Genomic DNA, 21,703 nt, shown 5'->3' on the forward strand with positions numbered 1-21,703 from the left:
TGTACACTGCAGGGGTAAAGAAGACAGGCAATTAACTGCTGGAGTTACCATTATAAAATAGGACCAGATTGTGGCATGGCTACTGATTTGTAATTTCTCATCATGTATTATTTCACATCATTTTAATGAAGGCAGGCCAGATTAGTGGGCATACAATTTGGAAAGGTTCTTTTGAGCCAATGAATAATGAATTTCTAACTAGTGGGCTCTCCTTGGCAGATATATTTAATCCTGTTTTTCACTGTTAAGTCAGCTCACAGAGTTGAGACACAGTTCATTAACTGTAGATGTGTGTAGCAGCTGATAAAGCTCAGCAGCTAACACAATACATAGTGCAAAGTCAAACAGTTGGTTTTAATGACAGTTCTCTACCAGGGAATGGCCTGCTCCTAATCAAAGTCAGGATTGCTATGTGTTTTTTTCAATTATATTTATATTTTTAGATGTCAATTATTAGTTTCACTATTTAAATTTGATTTTCTTTGATTGTATCACTCCTCTAATCTCTTGTTTGTTTTATTTTATGTATTTCTCAGTCATTAAGAATTTTTTTGCATTTTTCTCGATGTTGGTTAATTTTTTTTCTATTTAGAGCATGTTCTTCTGTATCTCAGACTTTTCTCACACAATGTAATGGAGAATTGCTTTGATCATTTAATCCTGACTGTGCGATTGAGGGCTGGGAAGACAGTCCTGCCACTCCTTCTATTTTGGGTCTTGGCTTGTCAGTAAGAAAGAAAAATAGATCAGTGAATGAGTATCCTCCAAACTATCTGGCATTTTTGGGAGCTTACAAGTGAAGAGAGACCTGTGCAATAATTGAGTTTACAGACCAACTTTAATCAGGATTAGACACAGTAAATAAAAAGATGAGCAAGAAAGTTGATGAAATCTTTCCTGCTCTGACAATAGATGACATTAGTAATGAAATCTGAAGTAATCAATGTTAGATGATCAATAACTGTCCTGACTACCCAAGACCAAGCAATCAAGAATCTAGCTAAAGAACATGAAATGAAATTACTGTAGTTAACTCTAGTTGAACAAAAAAAGAAGACCTGAATATAATGGTGTGATCCTGACTAACAAGACTGTTATTTTCCAGATTTAAGATGTTTAGCCTGAGAGAAAAGCTATGAGTAGTCCTTGTGCTCCAATGCAAATCTCTAGTCTCTGGAGCGCATGGCCATAAGGTCTGTTTCAATTTCTTAACATAATTTTGGGAATTATTATTTCATCATCTTCACCATTCATTCCCTGCCTCAATATTCTCAGCAAGGCAAACCTTGATTTTGGCCTCAATATCTCCTGTTCTAGCTTAACTAACTGATAGAACCATCCCAGATGGCCCGTAAATGTGAATCACAGTCTGGCTTTTTCTTAAAGTGTCCTTCACTGACTTGAATGCAGAATATGAATGGTGGGCAGAGTTAATTGCAATTTCTTTTTCCCAAAGAGTCTTAGATCTGTAATATGTTTGGATGCAAAAACACAAAATGTAAGCTGGGCAGTGGTGGCACATGCCTATAGTCCCAGCACTCAGCAAACAGAGCCTTTAATGCCAGAACTCAGTAGGCAGAGGCAGGCAAATGTCTGTGAGTTCAAGCCACCCTGGACTATAGAGAAAGTTCCAGGACAGCCAGGGCAGTTACATAGAGTAACATTGTACTCCCCCAATAAAAACTGAACAAAGTGAAAAAGGCCTAGTGAATAAAATTTATATTTTCAAAGTAGACTAAAATACAGAATTCTATTTCAAAGTAAATATCATGACTCAGAGTTTACATGTTAAATTAAAATATTCTTTTTTAAATGTAAATTTAATTTAAATATAATTATATCATTTCCTTTCAAGGTTATCCCAGCTACATTCCCTCCAACTATTCCCATATCCCCAAATCAATAATATAACCTCCATTTGATCATTGTTACTCTTACGTATTTAAGCATATAATTTTCAAATATATATTTGAAATATATATAACTTCAGAATGTTAGTGCAGCTTTATTATTAGTGATTATATCATTTCAGGTCTCACCACTTTGCACTAGACAAGCAATAATAAGTATAACACATGGCAGATGGTAACTCTCCTTGTCACAGTATTCATTAGGTATCTATAATTCTTTGATTAGAGATTTGAGATAGAGGGACACTATGAACTGGGAAACAGAAACTCTGAAGGGTTCTTCAGTTATGATGGAAGGAAAGTCAGTACAAAAGGTGATGCAGAAATGAGCAATAACCTTAGCACCACTCAATAGAATCTTGATTTAAATTTTCTGGTATAAAATAAATATTATGTATTAAGGATACTATGACTTTTTTTCTTTCCTTTCTGTATCCCCTTGAATTTCATATGATCTTAGACTGACACTTAAGACTTCAAGCAGAACATATAACAGGTATGGAGAGAGTGAGTTTCCTTTATTTTCCCAGTTATAAAACGTTTTGCATTTTCTCCATTTAGTAATTATGTTGGTAATTACTTGCAGTAAACATATTCTATTATTTGTGGATATGTTCCTCCTACTGTAGAAGTTTTATAATGAAGGGATGTTTTATTTTGATGAAAGTATTTTCTGCAGTTAATGAAGAGACCATTTGGTCGGTTTCATATAGTTTGTTCTCCTAATACATTATGTGTCTTTATTTACTTATGCTGTTTCCTATTAACATCTTTTGGATGATGTCACCTTGATCCCAGAAGATAATTCTTTTGAGGTATTCTTGAAATGGAAAGTTTCCCTTTTGTCATATAAGAGTAAATGGATTGATGTTAGTTTTTCTCTAATGTTCTGGTGGGATTCTGTCCTGAATCCATCTAGTTTTCTTTTTTTCTTTTTTTTTTTTTTTGGTTTTTCGAGACAGGGTTTCTCTGTGTAGCTTTGTGCCTTTCCTGGGACTCACTTGGTAGCCCAGGCTGGCCTCGAACTCACAGAGATCCACCTGGCTCTGCCTCCCGAGTGCTGGGATTAAAGGCTTGCACCACCACTGCCCGGCAGCATCTAGTTTTCTTAAGTTGAGTTTGTTTTTTTAATTATTCCTTCTATTCAACTTCAGAACATGTGACATGATAAATTCTTTATTCATTTGATTTATCTTTGGTAGGTTATATGCTAAGAAACTCATTTTTTATATTATACATATTGTAGGTAAATGAATAAAACTGAAAGAATTGTTATAAGTGACTTAACCCAGAAAGACAAATACTGCATATTTTCTCAAATTTGTAGATGCTAGCTTTTAAGATTTTGGTCTCTATATTTTCTGTAGAGTTTAGTTAACTAGCATGGAGCCAATGAGGATGTAGGGTTTTTTTTCCACAAAAGGGGTAATTAAAAACAGCACTATTAAAAAGAATGAGAAATTAAAACAGTATTAAGTCATGAAAGTGATGTTAGAGTACTGTAGAAGAGAAAATACAAAGAGGGATAAATAAGATTACAGTCCTTTTCTTGATAATCTTAAAAACATATTTATATATTTATTGACTATATATGTGGCATGCATATGATTAAATGGTAGTTTTCAGAAACCTCTTTCCACTGTCTGTGTCCTGGTAATAGCCCTCTGGTAATCGGATTTGCAGGTAATCATTTTTATGTCTCTGGCTCACAAAGAAATCTTTTTTTAAAGAAACATAGACAACTGTACTTCTGTGGAAGCTTGTTAAAACAAGTGAATATCAAAAAACATTTTAAATGTCTTTACTGTATGATGGTGTAGCCAATACCCAAACTTGAAATCATGTGTCAACAAATAAAGCTTCCTGTACAAGTAATGGGTTGCATTGTTTTCTGGTGTTATACCCAAACATAGCAGGTATCATTTTTGTAATAATCATCAAAAACCCAACAAAAAGGCTCACATATTTAAAAAATGGAGTGAGAAGATATCAGACATGTGTTCAACAGAACACTTCAACCCAACTCAAATATGTTCATAGTGTCATATACGCTACATGAGACGAAAAGTACACATCAGTCTTTCATCGTTATGAACCATGTGACTGCATATTCTCATTGGCATGAAAGAAATGCACAAAATTGGAACATTTGTGTTGGCAATCATTAACCAGCATTTGATTGTCTTAAATCCAACTCCATTGTTTGAACCCGTACCTGACACTATTATTGCAGACAAGAAACTGAGACCAAATTGATCATGGGCTCAAGATAAAAAATGATTATTATTCTGCTTAATGAACATGGCATTAAACTAATGCTATAATATTATACACAAATATTTGTGCATCACTCATCCTTCACTGGAGAAGCTTAATTAGGAGATTTTGGAGAACTAAGCTCTATCTGGGATTCTTTCATCTTAACCCTTACATAAAGGTTTAGGTACCTATGAATAAATATATGCTGAGAGAACATAGAGGCTAGAAATGGTAAATGAATTTAGGGAAGAAATTTACAAACATTATAGGAAAAATGGGCCAAAAATCACCAAGTCTGTGACAGCAAGGCCAAACCCCACAGAAGCCAAAGTCAGACAAAAATCTTAGCTTCTAAAGTGGAAAGTAGGACCAAAGTCACAATTTTGTGACAAGAACATATGTGCAGCCCTTAGCTTCCAGGAATAACAAAATCGGTTTTTCAATGAATAACACCAGGGTATATCAATCATATTCAAAATCTTGTGTTCAGAAACAGTTGGCCAGACCAAACATTCCTTGAATTTTTTATGTATTTTCTGTTCTTTTTTTTTAGATTTTATTTATTTATTTATTATGTATACAGTGTTCTGCCTACATGCATACTTACAGGCCAGAAGAGGGCACCAGATCTCATTATGGATGGTTGTGAGCCACCATGTGGTTGATGGGAATTGAACTCAGGACCTCTGGAAGAACAGCCAGTTTTCTTAACTGCTGAGCCATCTCTCCAGCCCTGTTCTTTCTTTGATAGAGAGAATGAGACATGGTACAGGAATCATGATATCGGGTTAGTATGATACAGGGATGGTATGCAAGGAGGAAATAGAAAGAAAACTATATTGAGCCAGATATAATATAAAAATGTTTAAAAAATTCAAAAAAAACCTTAGAATCACTGACAATCAGGACACAAATTCAGACATTTATTGGAATACAAAATAAAGCCCCACATACATTGTGAAATTCCTATTGGTATATTAAATTTCATCTAACCACTCTTCTGATGAAATGAGGGAAAATCATGTAAAATTTTCTGTGTTCTAGATCCTAGTACACAATTCCAAATGAAATTCTCAGGCATTGCTTTTAGTGAGGAGCTGAGCTAATCCCATTCCAGTTATGGTTTGTTTTTTGTTTTGTACTTTATACATAAACGATTGTTTCCTTCCACCTTACCTGGTTCTCTACCTTCTGCTTCCTCTATGTTCAGGATCCAGGGTTCTTTATTCTGTTCAAGACAGGTGACTAGCTCTGGTTTTGAAACAGAAAGGCCTGTGAATTAGAAGAGACATGGTAATTTATTTATATGATGGGAAAAAGAGTTGGGTTCTAACACAGGCTTGTACTCAGTGGATATCAAGTTACATAAGGAAAGATTCATAAGTGAAGTTTTATTAGTCAGTACTTGACAGGGGTTGTAGAGTTTAAAGAAATCCTTAATTTCAATTGCGTATATATTCAACTTTGTATACATTATGCCATTACAAAAATAAAACTGTGGGAATCTGACTGTATTCACACATTATTGCTACTGAGCGACTGCAAAAAAAATGGAATTTAAGGGAATATTTGCTAAATTAAAAGAGCATTTAGATTAACAAAATTTTCAATAAATATTACACTCAACAATATCTAGTAATAATTGGGCTCAGATTCATTGATAGAAAGCAATTCAAGCACTAATACAAGCTACTAGACATTCACAGGTCTAAGCAGCAATTAAGAAATAATTTATTCTCACCTACAGAAACCAGGTTGCTGTAGTTCTCCAACATGACCTCTCTGTATAAATCCCTCTGAGAAGTGTCCAGGCATTCCCATTCCTCCTTGGAGAAACTGATATTCACATCCTTGAATGTCAATGGACTCTGAAGTGAAAATTCAATTTTTCTTTGTTATGATGGTATGAATCCTTATTTGCCCCAGGAAAGAGCATTTAACTAAAGAATTCTCTGTGTTATTAGTAATCTGCAATTTTCAAAAGGTATATATTAAGAGAGAGGACATTGTAACATTTTCATGAAATCAAAGTACTCAACATCCAAACATTTCATGAAATATGCACCTTTTCTCAGTGATAAATAATGTCTGAAATTGTGCTCAGTAGGAATATTGTTTCAATAGTCATCTCTAATATCAGAAAATTTGTAAATATTTCAGGTCATTAATTGATGTAGTTAGGTCATACTGTAAAATAAAAGAGGCAGGAAAGAATGGAAAGCAAAATGTAGAACAGAGATGACAGTGATAATAAACAATTTAAATTAGAAATATAATAAAACACAAAATCATAGTTTTCCTCTAGTGAGGAATTATAGTGAAGGTTGAGAGCTCTGCAAATGAAGCATTTATGTGTGGAATGTCAAACCATCCTTGTGAATGAATTTACCTGAGAACATGCCATCTGTCCCTCCCCTTCTTAATGGATCCCGTCAGGAAGTTTATCTTAAAGTTTCACCTTTCTGATACTATTCTGTGTGAAAGGCTGCATCTCCTGCCTTCCACACTCAGAGATCAGAAAGCAGGTTAAAAAAATTGCAATTGGAGACTTGTGCCACAGCAGAGATGTAGAAACCATGAACTTTTACATGCAGATCGAAACTTAGCTTTGTCTTTCCTCCCTTATGAGGGTCCTTTACTTCTTCAGATCATGAAAATCTATACCACATGGGGATTTGGTGTCAGTACCCTGCTTTAAATTGAGTCTGAACACAGCTGTACAGAGTTGTACAGACCCCTTCCTCACATTCCATTTTCCTGAGATCATTAATTAAAACATAACTGCCACCTGTATTTGGTAATAGTGGATAAGTATGAGGGATAGCCTCAACTTAAAGTATTTCTCACCCTGGGAAAGTAATATACTTGCTTGCAACTAAGGAAGAGTAAGAAATTGATACCTCAACAGTGTCTTCCATGAGGCATTTCCTTTACTTTCCATGTTTCTTTCTAAAATTCCATAATTTTACAGTATTTCAGTGAGCCAAATCATTAGATTCTCTCTTAAGTTTATTATAAACAGTGGAAAAGCTTCTTTTGGATTCACTTGCAAATGTTGCATCTAAATAATGCCATCCCTGCATTCGATTTAGTACTTTTGTTTGTTAATAAAGACACTTCAACTCCAATCACCAAAATTTATCTTTTTGAAACTTTTTGATTGTTTGTGAAATCCACACGAATATAAGTACCTACAAGGTCTCCATTTGTTCATTTGTTCTAAAAAATGTACTATATAACCATGGGATGTAATGTTGCATCTACTCCCAGGGGAGTGATTATTAGCAGGTGTCATCACAACACATGGGCATTGCAAGTTCACTGTAATGTTAGTAGCTAGCAAAGAGAAATGATAGAATAGACTCTTTGAATCTAGTCACAAAACAGAAAAATAGAAAGATGGAAAATTGCCTGATACAATAATTTCATGTCACCTTATTATTGGCAAATTCTATTTGGAAATTTGTATTGCATTTAAACATTTCATCTTAGTATATAACACAGTATGTCTTTCATAGCAATACTACTTTAAACATTATACATTGAAGGAAGACATGTCATCCTTTTTCACAGTGCCTCCTTCTTGGAAATGCCTATATGAGCAAATGGATACCTGGGCAAAATGATCATGGAACATGGCTTCTTTCTCATTCCTGTGAAATGTCTCAACACCATTCTCATTAGGACATATGTATGCATGTTCTTTTTGTCTTCCAAAAGGTTATATTATGCATTAACTCAGAGAATTTACACTAAAAAAATAAAATGGTGAGAAAACAGTGGAGAGCAGCATACATGGGGCATGCATTCAAAAGATTTTAACTTGACAACCACTTCAGAAAAAGAAGAATAAAGGTATGTAGAAACTTAGAGGTAATGTAAAGGTTTGAGATCACAGCAAAAGAAGCATTTCCAGGAGAACAGTCAATATGTCTCACATCCACTCCATTCATACATTTACCTGAGAAAAAGCCATCTCTCTTTCTCCTTCTGTGTAGATCCTCTCAAGAAATTTTATCTCAAAATTTTACCTTTCTGATAATATTTTGATTTCAAAGCAGGAAAAGCCCCATATATTTTCTACCCCACTAAGACACTGGAAGGCAGGATCAAAAAGCTCCCTCTGTGTACTATAACAGAGCAGAGATGTAGAAAAACATGAGCTCCCAGAGGCAGAGAAAATGGTAGGTTCTACTTTCATGCATTAGATAGGTAGGCTGTTTAGCCAGCATGGAAGACTTTAGTGCAGACTTGGCAGCATGATTAAATTAACTTGCTATAGCTACCAGAGCCAGGTTGGTATTTCAAGTTAAGGCTAAGCACAGGAGAATCATTAAGGATCCTCACATTCTCTTCCTCTGGGGTGGTTGATTAAAGCAAAATGAGGCTTCCATGGAGGATAACACACAGTATCTGTGATGTAGTCCCACATGAAAGTAATCATTCAACTGGGTAAAAAAATCTAGTTGTTTATGTCCAAGTAGCATGAAGGCAATACATTCCCCTCTAAAGTCTTCACTGACTTTTCCCATTGGCTACCATGATACAATTTATAATATTAAGGTTCTGCAACTTTGCAGTGAAAGACATTAAAATTTTTCACAAATTTATATTCACAAGGACATTACTTCACCCAGGATCACTGTTAAGTAATTATGGGTGAAAATGAGGAGACGGGCACTGGTGGTACATGCCTTTAATCCCAGCATGCAGGAGGCAGAGCATGGTGAATCCCTGTGTGTTTGAGGCCAGCCTGCTCTACAAACTGAGTTACAGGACAGGGTCCAAAAGCAACACAAAGAAACCCTATACTGAAAAATCAAAAAAAAGAAAGGAAGGAAGGGTGGAAGGAAGGAAGAAAGGAAGGGAGGGAAGGAGGGAGGGAGGGAGGGAGGAAACAAAAGGGAAAAAAGAAAGCAAAATGAGGAGAACTGGGTGGAATTCTTTACAATATGTGAGCTCCAAAGAACACTCTAATACCTTAAGATATTAGTAAAAAACACTGAATCCAATCCTTTATCTTCATTGTTTCTGTTGACAATTTATCAGATATTGATGGTTTCAATAAGAGGAATTCATGGAGCACTCCCTGGAAGTGACATTCACCTCATAGAAATCTGCACACATACTCAATTTATCTTTGTTTTCTACATGAATTGCATTGTAATTACTCAGACTATATTAATATTTGGAATTAACTAGACAAAATTTTATTTATTTTTGTCTTTTTCTGTCACTAAGGTAAGGTATTTACTAGAATCCGGGATGTATAACATGCATGTCTTTGTGCAGAAATGAAGAATGCACAGGAACTCCATGGTGTTGCTTAAATTTCCATATTCATTTTTCACTTCCTACAGACTATGCATATTTTTTGCAATGGAATTCTAATGAACACTAATTCCTCTCATTAAAAGGAAAGTCAAATTTTCAAAAGCTCTAAATAGGGTTAAAGAGAAACTACTCCTAAACTGAAGAAGATGCAATGACCTTGTTTGGGTATAGAATTCTGAAGCATAACCACTTCCTTCACAAATGATTAAACCTCTCACCACATTCAAGATGTGTATATCAAGACTCCACACAAAGAAAACAGACAGGAACCCAGAGAAGGAGGAATGAAAAAATGGGGGTAAAATTAAATGTAATCAGTTTAGAGAAATAGAAGCATGTTTATAACAAATAATACCAGCCATGTGTTTCTCCTTACTCACAGCAACATGACAAATTACAACTATGTTAATTTGCCTGTATTTTCCAGGAAATTTATTTGGTAACTGCATACAATCTATTGGCATCCTACAAGACAAATCTGGTATCTGAATTGCATGGTTATTAGTTGACTGGTATTATCTAGTCTTTAACTCTACTCTATCAATTCCACACCTGCAGAAGGCTCATGAGACTCACTGAGATTAGGTGAGGAATCTGCCTGGGCAGTGGAAAGATACCTTCTTTATTGATGCTTCTACCACGAGGTTCTATACCATTGATTTTTTTTATTTTTTTTCAATTTAGATTTATTTATTTATTATGTATACTTTATTCTGTCTGCATGTGTCCCTGCAGTCCAGAAGAGGGCACCAGATCTCATTACAGGTGATTGTAAGCAACCATGTGGTTGCTGAGAATTGAACTCAGGAACTCTGGGCGAGCAGTCGGTGCTCTTAAACACCGAGGCATCTCTCCAGCCCCACTAATGATTTTTAATTTTAAATTAAGGAAAATTTATATCTCGCACAAATTGAATAGATGTGTTGTCCTGAAACAGACACATTTCTATTTATGGACATAAGGCAGAGAAACACTCTGAGAGCAAATGCTCCACTAGGCTTGAGTTAAATGCTGCCTCTTTTCTCCTAATAAACTGGGATCTGCACCTTTTTCAAACTGCAGTTAGTAGTCACTTGTAAGACAGGAATCATCTATTTGTCATAAATCTTTCCTCCCTTTGTTCTTTAAGTTTCTCTTTATTGTTGACTCCAATTATTACTACAACATTCAGAAAAAAAGTCATCTGAACTAGTTTGTGGCACATTGGAAATGGAAAGTACTCTGTATTTTCCTTGAAATTTCAAGAAAAAGAAACAATTTGCCTCCATGCCTACACATAAATAAGTTTGCACATGATTACAATCAGACACATGAAAAAGCACATATGCAGTGAGGAGAGTCTTACATTGTTCAAACCTTTACTTCAGCGTAGAGACCTTCCAGTTCCTTGCACCATAGTATTCAACTACTCCACTTAATTGACACAATTAAGGAAAGAACCAGTATTGTTGACATAACTTGTTCCATAATGGCACTTCTTAACATGTGACAAAATCACTTGTTAAACAAAACCAACATTTTCTAAAGTCAGAGCTAATTCTCTTCACACTGTGTCAAGGAGCTACAACACAGAAGCACACACACACACACACACACACACACACACACACACACACACACCCCACAAAAACAAGTCTACACACAACATTAATAAAACAGAAGCCCCTTACCCTATTCTATACTCTTGAATTATTGAACTTAAGGAGACCACTGCTTTCCTGCAAAGGTGTGATCTGTAGTATCTATTGTCAAGGGAAAAAATCCTCCATTTTGTCTTCTCTGTGTGATTCAGGTCTTTGAATATGACTTCCTGAATCCAGATAATACCCAATTCATAATGTGAGCATGAGAAACAGAGAGAACAGAATACGTTATGAGAAGTCAGTAGATTTTGGATGTGTTTCACACACTCTCCTGTCATGATCAGTGAAGAAGTCTACTAATTCTCACAAGATCCATACTTTCTTTTCTTTTCTTTTTTTTTTGGTTTTTTTTTCAAGACAGGGTTTCTCTGTGTAGCTTTGCACCTTTCCTGGAACTCGCTTTGGAGACCAGGCTGGGCTCGAACTCACAGAGATCCACCTGCTTCTGCCTCCCAAGTTCTGGAATTAAAGGTGTGTGTCACCACCGCCTGGCACAAGATCCATACTTATAGTACAAGTGGCATTGCATGAGAGAAACCCCAGAACACTCACTGGACACAGATAACTGCTTGATGAGGTCAAAGCTGTTTAGAGAAAAAATAAGTCTGTTCAAAAATAAGCTAATGAAAATAATAATAATCAGTCAGGATGATAATATCTTTATTAACATAGAGATAAACATGAAGGAGACAAAATAGAAAACAATAAAACAGAACAGACAGAATTGAGGGTCCCAAATAGCGAGGCAGTGGAATAACCTGAGAGACGTGGTGGTTCAGATCCCTTTTCTGCTTTTCTATAACAGTCGAAGGTGGTTGTGATTAGGAGAGGCTTAATAATGAGACCAGAAATTTAGGAGCTAGAGGCTCAATCCATGAGGATGGCATAGATTTAATGGCTTCTACATGGCACATTTGCTTTTGTCCATGTGCTCCATGATCTACCAAATTCTGTACCAAGACATAAGAATAGAAATTGAGCCAAGTATCCTTGGAATGAAATAACACAGGCAAGGGTTCAAATAAGCTGTTCTTCATTTGAGAGGATTTTCTTCAATGCTCATAATCTTTTGTGCTTTTATATGATAGTATAGGTATACACACACCTATCTATACCCAAATGAACATGCCACATGCACTTATTTTCCTGAGGTTTTCTGTTGGAATCACCTTTCTGTGTAACAGAACTCAGTATTTCTTTTACTTACTGAGTTTCTGTTAATGTTTTCATGTGTGGAAGTTTTATTTTTACTACAAGAATTCATTTATATATTGACAACAATCAAACCTTTGCTTCAAAGTAAAGGAACAAAGGTAAAGAAATGAACAAATTAGATGTACTTCTTATTTAACAAATAGAACTTTCATTACAGAATAAATGCAGCTTGAGTTATGAATATAGCTCCAACTTTTGGTGTTTGAATGGTTTGATTTCTAGTAATGAATAAAAATTTTCTTATTTTCAGAATCTCAAAGCTCCAATATGCTGTGGGATGGTCTGTATGTCAAATTACTCTGATTGGTCAATAAATAAAACACTGATTGGCCAGTGGTTAGGCAGGAAGTATAGGCAGGACTAACAGAGAGGAGAAAAGAAAGAACAGGAAGGCAGAAGGAGTCACTGCCAGCTGCCACCATGACAAGCAGCATGTGAAGATGCCGGTAAGCCACAAGCCACATGGGAAGGTATAGATTTATGGAAATGGATTAATTTAAGCTATAAGAACAGTTAGCAAGAAGCCTGCCATTGTCATAAAGTTTGTAACCAATAAAAGTCTCTGTGTTTACTTAGTCGGGTCTGAGCGGCTGTGGGACTAGCGGGTGACAAAGATTTGTCCTGACTGTGGGCAAGGCAGGAAAACTCTAGCTACAAATGGCACCCAATGTGTTGGCAAGAGTTTCCACTTAGAACCTGAGTAAAAAGATTCCAAAACAGAGCTAAAAACAGTTCCTAGTTGTGTCTTTCAAGATAGCAGCAGCCTGCATGTTTGAGCTACTATGGCGGGTTCCTGGCATGTGCAGTTGACCTGCAGTATGGTGGGAATGAGGCCTCTGTAGGTGGCACATTAAGCTGCATGGTGAGTTTAGCCTCTGCTACTACAAAACAAAAAGAGGTTTCTGGGCTACATGCTCCCTTGATAGAAGCATAGACCCAATATTTCTGAGAGTTGATGGCTCCCAGAGCTTACGGAAAACATACCACAGCCATATTTGGAAGCTGAAGTGGGTGGAGCCAGCAGCCACAGCACCAGCACCGTTTCAGTCTTAGAATGCTGCAGTTTAAAGCAATAGGCTAAAGGTAATATAAAAAATAAGCCACATAAAGATGGCTACCTCACAGAGAATCTGGATTATGTTCTCTTTGATATTTGTAACTGAAGAAAAAAAATTGATTGCAAAAGCTGTTGAGTTATGCCAAAATGTACATTTTAATACCTTGACTTCAAAATTTGGATGTAAGGATATGTTTTGGAAAGGAGGCTCTGCTTTTGTTTCAACAGAAAGCCAGAGGCTATGGATTTGTTCCAGATTAAGATACATCAGGTTTGACCAGCCAAGACTCCCTGAAAGGTCTCCGATGACACTATGGCCCAGATGATCCAGCATCCAAAGTGGTTTGAAGACAACTGACTCAGACAATACAAACTCATGGACTATTCCATAATCCTAAAATTTTCTTTGTGTCCCCATAAGATACAGCGCCCCCCTCCAGCAGGAAGTAGTAAGGGAAGCTATGCCCAAATTCCCAAATATACCAAGCAGGCTTTGGAGATGTGTAAAAGTTAAAACCTTCCTCTTTAAAAAAAAAGAAAAGAAAAGGGGAAGTACTGTGGGATGGTCTGTATGTCAAAGTACTATGATTGGTCAATAAAAAAAACACTGATTGGCCAGTGGTTGGCAGGAAGTATAGGCAGGACTAACAGAGAGGAGAAAAGAAAGAACAGGAAGGCAGAAGGAGTCACTGCCAGCTGCCACCATGACAAGCAGCATGTGAAGATGCCGGTAAGCCACAAGCCACATGGCAAGGTATAGATTAATGGAAATGGATTAATTTAAGCTATAAGAACAGTTAGCAAGAAGCCTGCCATGGTCATACAATTTGTAACCAAGAAAAGTCTCTGTGTTTACTTGGTTGGGTCTAAGTGGCTGTGGGACTGGCAGGTGACAAAGATTTGTCCTGACTGTGGGCCAGGCAGGAAAGCTCTAGCTATACCAATATGACATTGACTGATTGCTAAAAATCAGCATGGTGTATTCTACAATATGAGATATGGAGTAAGATTAAGGAAATATTCAGTGAAGTTTTATGATATTAAGGATACCATATCCTTAATATCAAGTATAAATATTCATTCAACTTATACTCAACAACATTCTTTTAAATGATTAAAGAGTGACAATAATCTTCAATAAAAATAATTGTGGGTAAGGATATATGATATATTTCAGGATTAAGTTCTGTAAGAAAAGATCCTGCATGTCATAGTTATATTGGATCATACTGGGGCATTTGTATTACTTTCTCTATGAAATGAATAACTTGTGAAAGTTTAAAGGTTTGGATGATTTTTCTGTGACATATAGATGGTTTTACTTTATATTATTAAACTCAAAACAGTTTATGAAATCAAATTCAGCTGCCGCGGGAATCCAACATTTCAATTTACTTGGATAGAACACTCATTTTAGCTCTTGCAAAGTATTTGTAGGTTACTTGAGGAGCCCTTTTGTCAATTTTGGAGATGTGTTAAAAAATACTAGGCTATCTGGGGTCTAGCTTGAAATCGCTTAACAGTATTTAAAGCATAAGTTACATCTTTCTTATTGTTGCTTATATGTATACCTCTCTACATAGTCAGTTTATAGAAACCATACAGCCAAAGTTCTCAACATGTGGATCATATTCATTTGGGGGGTCCAAAGACCCTTTGCCAAGGGTCATCACAGATCATTAGAAATATCAGATATTTACATGAAAATTCATAACAGGAACAAAATTATACTTATGAAAAAGCAACAAAAATACTTTTATACTTTAAGGTGATAAAAAATGAAGACCTGTATTAAAATGTCACAGTATTAGGAATGTTAAAAATGGCTGTGCTACACTGAGACTCATCAGTAGTCAATATACAAACAACATATGTTTGTTTTTGTCTGTGTGGTTGTATTCTTTATTCTAAAAATTTAATAATTTATTATTTTACATCCTGATCACACTTTCCCCTCCCTCCTTTCCTCCAATTACCTTCCTAGCTTCCCTCCACACTGTATTCCACTGCCTCTCTGTCTCTGGTAAGAAAGTTGCCAGCCTCCAATATACATAGGCTAAGCATGGCATATAAAGTTGCTGTAAGACTAAGAACCTCCCCTTGTAGTTAACTAAGAAAGACAATCTAGTAAGACGAATAAGCTCTAAAGAGCCCACCAAAGAATTAGGAATAGACCCTCCCCCCATTGTAAGGAGTTCCAAAAATAGACAAACTACAAATATGTTACATATATGTAGAGGGTGGAGTTTGGTTCCATGAAGGCTCCCTGCTTGCTGGTTAAGACTTGTGTGTTCCTGGAATAGAGAGGAAAAGGATTGTAGGAACCAGGGGGATCAAGCATTATCTTATCTCAATGTGAAAATAGAGACATAATTTGCTTAAAATAATCTTGTTGTCTCCTTCCTTTTGGAATTCACAATATTGCTATTTGCATATGCTTATTTCCACTGGTACAGTTTTCTATAGAACCTATTTTAATGATATGTTTTTATTAGCACTGTCATTTCTGGAACATTTAATCTTCATTATGCCATCCTCACACTAAATGAAGGTTTATCTCATCAAGGTAAATTAAAATCAACAGAAAGTATACTACATTTATTTGGGCTTGTAAAAACAGGGAATCAATATGAAGTTAAAAACAATCATTAATATACACTCTAAAAAAGCTAAAATACTGGGATTATAATAATGATATAGAATATATAGAATATAATAATCTCACACAGAAGACAATATCATCAACAAATTGCAAAAAAAATGTTATGTAGTCATTTCAACTTTCTATTGTAGTCAATAATCATCTATTAGCAAAAATTCTTGTTTCACATTGCTGTTGCTTTAGTATTTTCAAACAAATACTCCTTGAAATTAATAAGTTGATAGTTTAGTAAAACAATATCCATAGCAAATGTTTCAATAAGCATTTAGTAATTATAAGGTCTACTCCTGAATTAACACTTTCAAATTCACATCAATGGTAGAGCTTCCTAAAGTGATGTTTGTGATGTTGAATCAGGAGTGAATATTGATCAAAGATTTTGTATATTCCATACATTTTGAAGGAAATTTTATTGCATAAATATAGTGATACTGAAATACATTTAATAATTATTATAGTTTTTTTAAGATTCTTATAACTTTTCTGATGTCTTCTAAGGTGAGAGCTCATGAGAAGTATTTTTCCACATTCTTCATATTTGTAAATATTTTCTTTAGAATGAGTTCAGGGAAGATGAAGTGTTGAGGATTTGGTTAAAAAATTTTCACCATCTTTACATTTATAAGGCTTGGCTCAGATGTGAGTTCTCTGATGAACATTAATAGAAAGCAAAGGGTAAAAGACAATACATTTTTAATATTTCTATGGTTTGTCTCTAGTATGGATTCTCTGATGAACACTAAGAGAAGAGCCATGCCTAAAACATTTTGCACAGTCATAACATTTATAAGGTTTTTCTCCAGTATGGATTCTCTGATGAACATGAAGAGATGATCGATCCCTGAAGTACTTCCCACAGTCATCACATTGATAAGGTTTCTCTCCAGTATGGATTCTCCTATGATATTGAAGATGGGAGGACTTAATAAAGGACTTTCCACAGTCATCACATGTATAAGGTTTCTCTCCAGTATGGATTCTACAATGAATATGAAGAGATGCTCCATCCCTGAAGTACTTTCCACATTCATCACATTGATAAGGTTTCTCGCCAGTATGGATTCTCCTATGACATTGAAGACTGGAGTACTGGACAAAGGACTTTCCACATTCATCACATTTATAAGGTTTCTCTCCAGTATGGATTCTCCTATGACATTGAAGATGGGAGGACTTAATAAAGGACTTTCCACATTCATCACATTTATAAGGTTTTTCTCCAGTATGGATTCTCTGATGAACATGAAGAGATGATCCATCTCTAAAGTACTTTCCACAGTCAGCACATTGATAAGGTTTCTCTCCAGTATGGATTCTCCTATGATATTTAAGATTGGTGGAATTAACAAAAGACTTTCCACATTCATCACATTTATAAGGTTTCTCTCCAGTATGGGTTCTCCTATGACATTGAAGATGGGAGGACTGGACAAAGGACTTTCCACAGTCATCACATTTATAAGGTTTCTCTCCAGTATGGATTCTCCTATGACATTGAAGTTTGGAGGAATTAACAAAAGACTTTCCACATTCATCACATTTATAAGGTTTCTCTCCAGTATGAATTCTCTGATGAACATGAAGAGATAAGCACCTAGTAAAGGATTTTCCACATGTATCACATTTATAAGGTTTCTTCCCCACATGGATTCTGTGGTGAACTTTAAGGGATGAACTTTTCCTAAAGGATTTTCCACATTCTTCACATTTATAAGGGTTCTCTCTCATATGGATTCTGTGATGAATATGAAGGTATGAAAATTTGCTATAGGACTTTCCACAATCATTGCATCTGTGTGGTTTCTTTTCTGCAGTGTGACTTGAATCATTCTGAATGATATTTGAATTGAAATCAAATAATTTATCACATTCTTTAATCTGGCAAAATTTTATTCCTGTATGCTTCATATTATCCATCTCCAGATTTGAGGATTCAATTGTTACCTTCTTACATGCATCACCTCTGAGTCTCTCATAAATTTCTTGAGTACTAGTTCCATTATTCTGAATACAGTTTGAGAATTCATTAAGAATTTGGTCATGGTGTTTGCTTGTCCTGTGCTTCTCTTGGCTATGTTCATGTTTGTGCAAAGAAGTATTTGAGTACTTATGAAAAACTTTCTGATGTTCATGGATTTCAAAATGATTAACTGTTGAACAAGTATTTATGTGAGAATTACTAGGAATTACATCATTAGTAGAGTAAGTCCATGAGTTCTTTCCACTAACAGGTATTTCAAACTGACTATTCTGGTAATTATTTACCAAAGAAAACTTAGCAAGGTCATTATCAACATCCGTAAATTTATTGGAATTTTCACAACTTCTTTCCTTATGATACATATTATGCCACATTTCATTCCTAAAATATTTATGTTCATCTAAATTTTGGAGGTTGTCATATAGTGGAAGTAATTGTTCAGGAACCTCTACTGAATTTTGAGTATAGGAAATACCACACTGCTGACAATTCAAATATTTTTCTGTGCCTAAAGAACTCCTTTCTTCAGGGACTACTGGAGTATCATTTAATTGCACAACACTTGAAAAGTGTTGCAAAGACTTTGAAGTGTTACACTGTGTGTCCCCTTGTGAAGTTTTCACATATCCATGTAGAATAAAGCCAGGTGCCCATGCTTGGGGTGAATATTTTTCTATATAATCATTTGATTCTGAACTTGTAACTGACACAGAATATGATCTCTTTGGACACACCAGAGGTTCTTGATATTTTTCATAAATAATGCCTTTGGCATGTTTTTCATAAACATCACTCTCATAACAACATGACTCATATTCTCTGTTGTCACCATGATAATCCCAGAACTTCCTTGTATGTAACATGTCAAGACCAATAGTTTCAAATAAGCCTGGTTTTTCTTCCTGTAAAGAATCTTGTTTGTTCTTCTGTTGGGAGACCTCCTGGGTCTGGTAAAATGACAGAACTGAAAGAAATGAAAAGAAATACACTCTTGATTTGTAAAATAATTTGAAAACAATATGAGAGTATAATGCATAAAATGACAGCTGTCTGGGGAATATATCAAGTTTGTAATATAGGAAATTTTCAAAGTTTTGCTGTAGGAAATAAATGTGCTTATGAAAAATGAGAGAAATTCACAGAATGTTTGACCTTCATAAGGTCATGTAACAGGCAAACATAGACAACAGTTTCAGAAAAATATTGGAGCTCTCTCCCACTTGCCATGTGCATGAGGAACATGTCTATTGTATTCCTTGCTATGATTCTTTCTGCTTACACAATCATAATCCAAGAGATCATACTTTTTTGTTGACTCTACTCCTCCTTGTGAACATCCACTTCTTTCCTATTTCCTTAACAGGGCAACTTGGATTGCACCCCTACTCATTTTCTCCCACAAAGACAGCACAAACCAGAACCTGCTCAATCATGTCTGCCATCTGTTCTGTATTATTACTATGCTCCATAAAAGTGGGTAAGTAGGTTGTTGCCAGCATATCCTCTCATCTACACAAAACAATTGCATAAATAATTTATAATCACCTGACTCTGTAATTTCCTGAACACATGTTCAACATAGAAACTACAACCTGTTCTGCTAACTCTTACAAACACTATGAAGGGCTCTGACATTCTCCTATTACTAGCAAGGGAGCAAGGCACTCCCAATTCTCCTTCATGCAAATCATGAGCACTTTTGATCCCAATCTGGCACCATACATTTTATACTTGTTATCAGACCGGTGATTCCACAATATCTGCTCATCTACATTCCATCACCAATCCATTGTTCTAGCCTGTATTCTACCCTATGTGCCCATATTTAGACTGATAATCTCTGTCCAGAATACTCCTACATTCACCCTTTCAATGGGATGACCATCTTGTAATTCTGCCCATCCCCTGTGCCTACTTACACCCCACCACCCATGCTATATGTAGCCTTCACACCCAAGTTTCCCTGTATTCATTGTTGCCTGTTAAGTCTTCATTGTGCATAAAAGACACAGAAATTACAGAAGAGTTCGCAGGACCAATTTTGATCACAAGAACATGATTACTATATATGCTAGTTTGAATAACATTGTTCCCTAAAGGTCACACAATTGACAACTTTGTTTTCATGTAGCCACATTACTTGACTCAAAGTATGGTGTTAATGCATAAAATGTGTGACTGAGTTAGGACCTTTAAATGTAGGAACTGTACACTATCTTTAGTTTCCTTTCTGGTGCTTGCTTGAAATTTGAAATTTGAACATTATCTGTTCTTTCTACAATTACTGCCTCTTGACTTCACCCCATGGCATAATAGAGTCTTATTTTCATGGTATCATAAGCCCAATGAAACTCTTAGTTTTACACATTTTCCTGATAATGGTGTTTAATTAAAATAAAAGGAAATCACACATAGACTATAAAGAATAAAGCCAGCATTTTACCCCTGCCCCCAAAGTCTATCTGTCTCATAGAAGTATTCTTCAATCCATAATTGCCATGATACAGAAGATGGAAGAACTATCATGAACACTATTAAAGTAGTCAAAGTGCTTAAATAAGACAGAGACAAACAGCCCAATAAAATTAATGAAGAGAAACTAAAAAACCTGAGTGATGTAAGAGACAACAGAGACATAAATGAAGACAGTCCAATCTCAAAAAATTCAAAAAAAAGTATAAATTTATTGATGAGAATTCAGTCTAAAGTGAAGTTGTAACAGGAAACTAATTAGATAAGTCAAGATAAAGCTTTTTAAGTGAGACAGAAAAATAGCAAATATAATATCAAAACTCAATAAAAACAAGAAGAGTAATTTAACTGCATATCAGAAACACACACATATATTTGTATATTTAAATATAGCACTAAAAATATTACACAGGTAATGATCAACACCATAGTAACATGAATATATATATATATATATGTGTGTGTGTGTGTGTGTGTGTGTGTGTAAGATAAGAATCTTACCTCAATGGCATAGATAAAATCTTCCCCAAGATCATGAAAGACAAATTTGCCAAACTCAAGAAAGTCATAACATTTTAGATACTGGAGACATTCCAACACCAAATAGGCAAAAATATAAAAAGAAATACCACACAGCAAGCCCTAGTTAATATGCAAAACAAAACAAGAGCATTAAAATATGAAGAAGTGTGGGCTGGAGAGATGGCACAGTGGTTAAAAGCACTGGCTGCTTTCCCAGAGGACCCAGGTTCGATTCCTAGCATCCACATGGCAGCTCACAGCTAGCTGTCTGTAACTCCAGTTCCAGGAGATCTGATACCTTCACACCAATGCACATAAAATAAAATTAAATTATAAAAAGTAAAATAAAATATGACAAAGGGAATTAAATGTCTCATATAAAGGAAAGCCCATTAAAGTAACAGCTTATTTCAGAGGAGAAGGTACTAACCAAAAGAGCCAGGGACAGTGCAATTCTAAAGAGAATATGGGCCTATACTGACTACAGTAGTAAGCAAAACTGTCTGTTATAATTGAGGGGAAGGGATTTTTTTATGAATTAGAAGTTATGAAATGATTCATAACATGCACACCCATGGAAAACAAGAGACAGGAAACAGTATTTAAGACTGACAGGCAACTCCCGCCAGAACAACAGATATACTAACT

General features: G+C 35.4%; 2 protein-coding genes across 2 annotated transcripts in view; both read right to left on the reverse strand.

Moving 5' to 3' along the window:
• Positions 1 to 5,286: 5,286 nt before the first annotated feature.
• On the reverse strand, positions 5,287 to 8,145 carry LOC128121185 (KRAB domain-containing protein 5-like). Its single transcript, XM_052755605.1, has 3 exons — positions 8,131 to 8,145; positions 5,911 to 6,037; positions 5,287 to 5,441 (listed from the first exon to the last, which is right to left on the reverse strand). The coding sequence occupies exons 1-3, from the start codon at positions 8,143 to 8,145 to the stop codon at positions 5,287 to 5,289; spliced, it is 297 nt and encodes a 98-aa protein (XP_052611565.1).
• Positions 8,146 to 15,639: 7,494 nt separating this feature from the next.
• LOC128121186 (uncharacterized) overlaps positions 15,640 to 21,703 on the reverse strand; it is a 29,302-nt gene continuing 23,238 nt past the window's right edge. The window contains exon 5 of the mRNA XM_052755606.1: positions 15,640 to 19,025. Coding sequence (XP_052611566.1) covers positions 16,783 to 19,025 — 2,243 coding nt within the window. The 3' untranslated portion in view covers positions 15,640 to 16,782. The remainder of the gene's footprint in view (positions 19,026 to 21,703) is intronic.

Source organism: Peromyscus californicus, unplaced genomic scaffold (genome assembly GCF_007827085.1).
Source record: "Peromyscus californicus insignis strain IS unplaced genomic scaffold, ASM782708v3 Scaffold_33__1_contigs__length_539039, whole genome shotgun sequence".
NCBI classification, from domain to species: domain Eukaryota; kingdom Metazoa; phylum Chordata; class Mammalia; order Rodentia; family Cricetidae; genus Peromyscus; species Peromyscus californicus.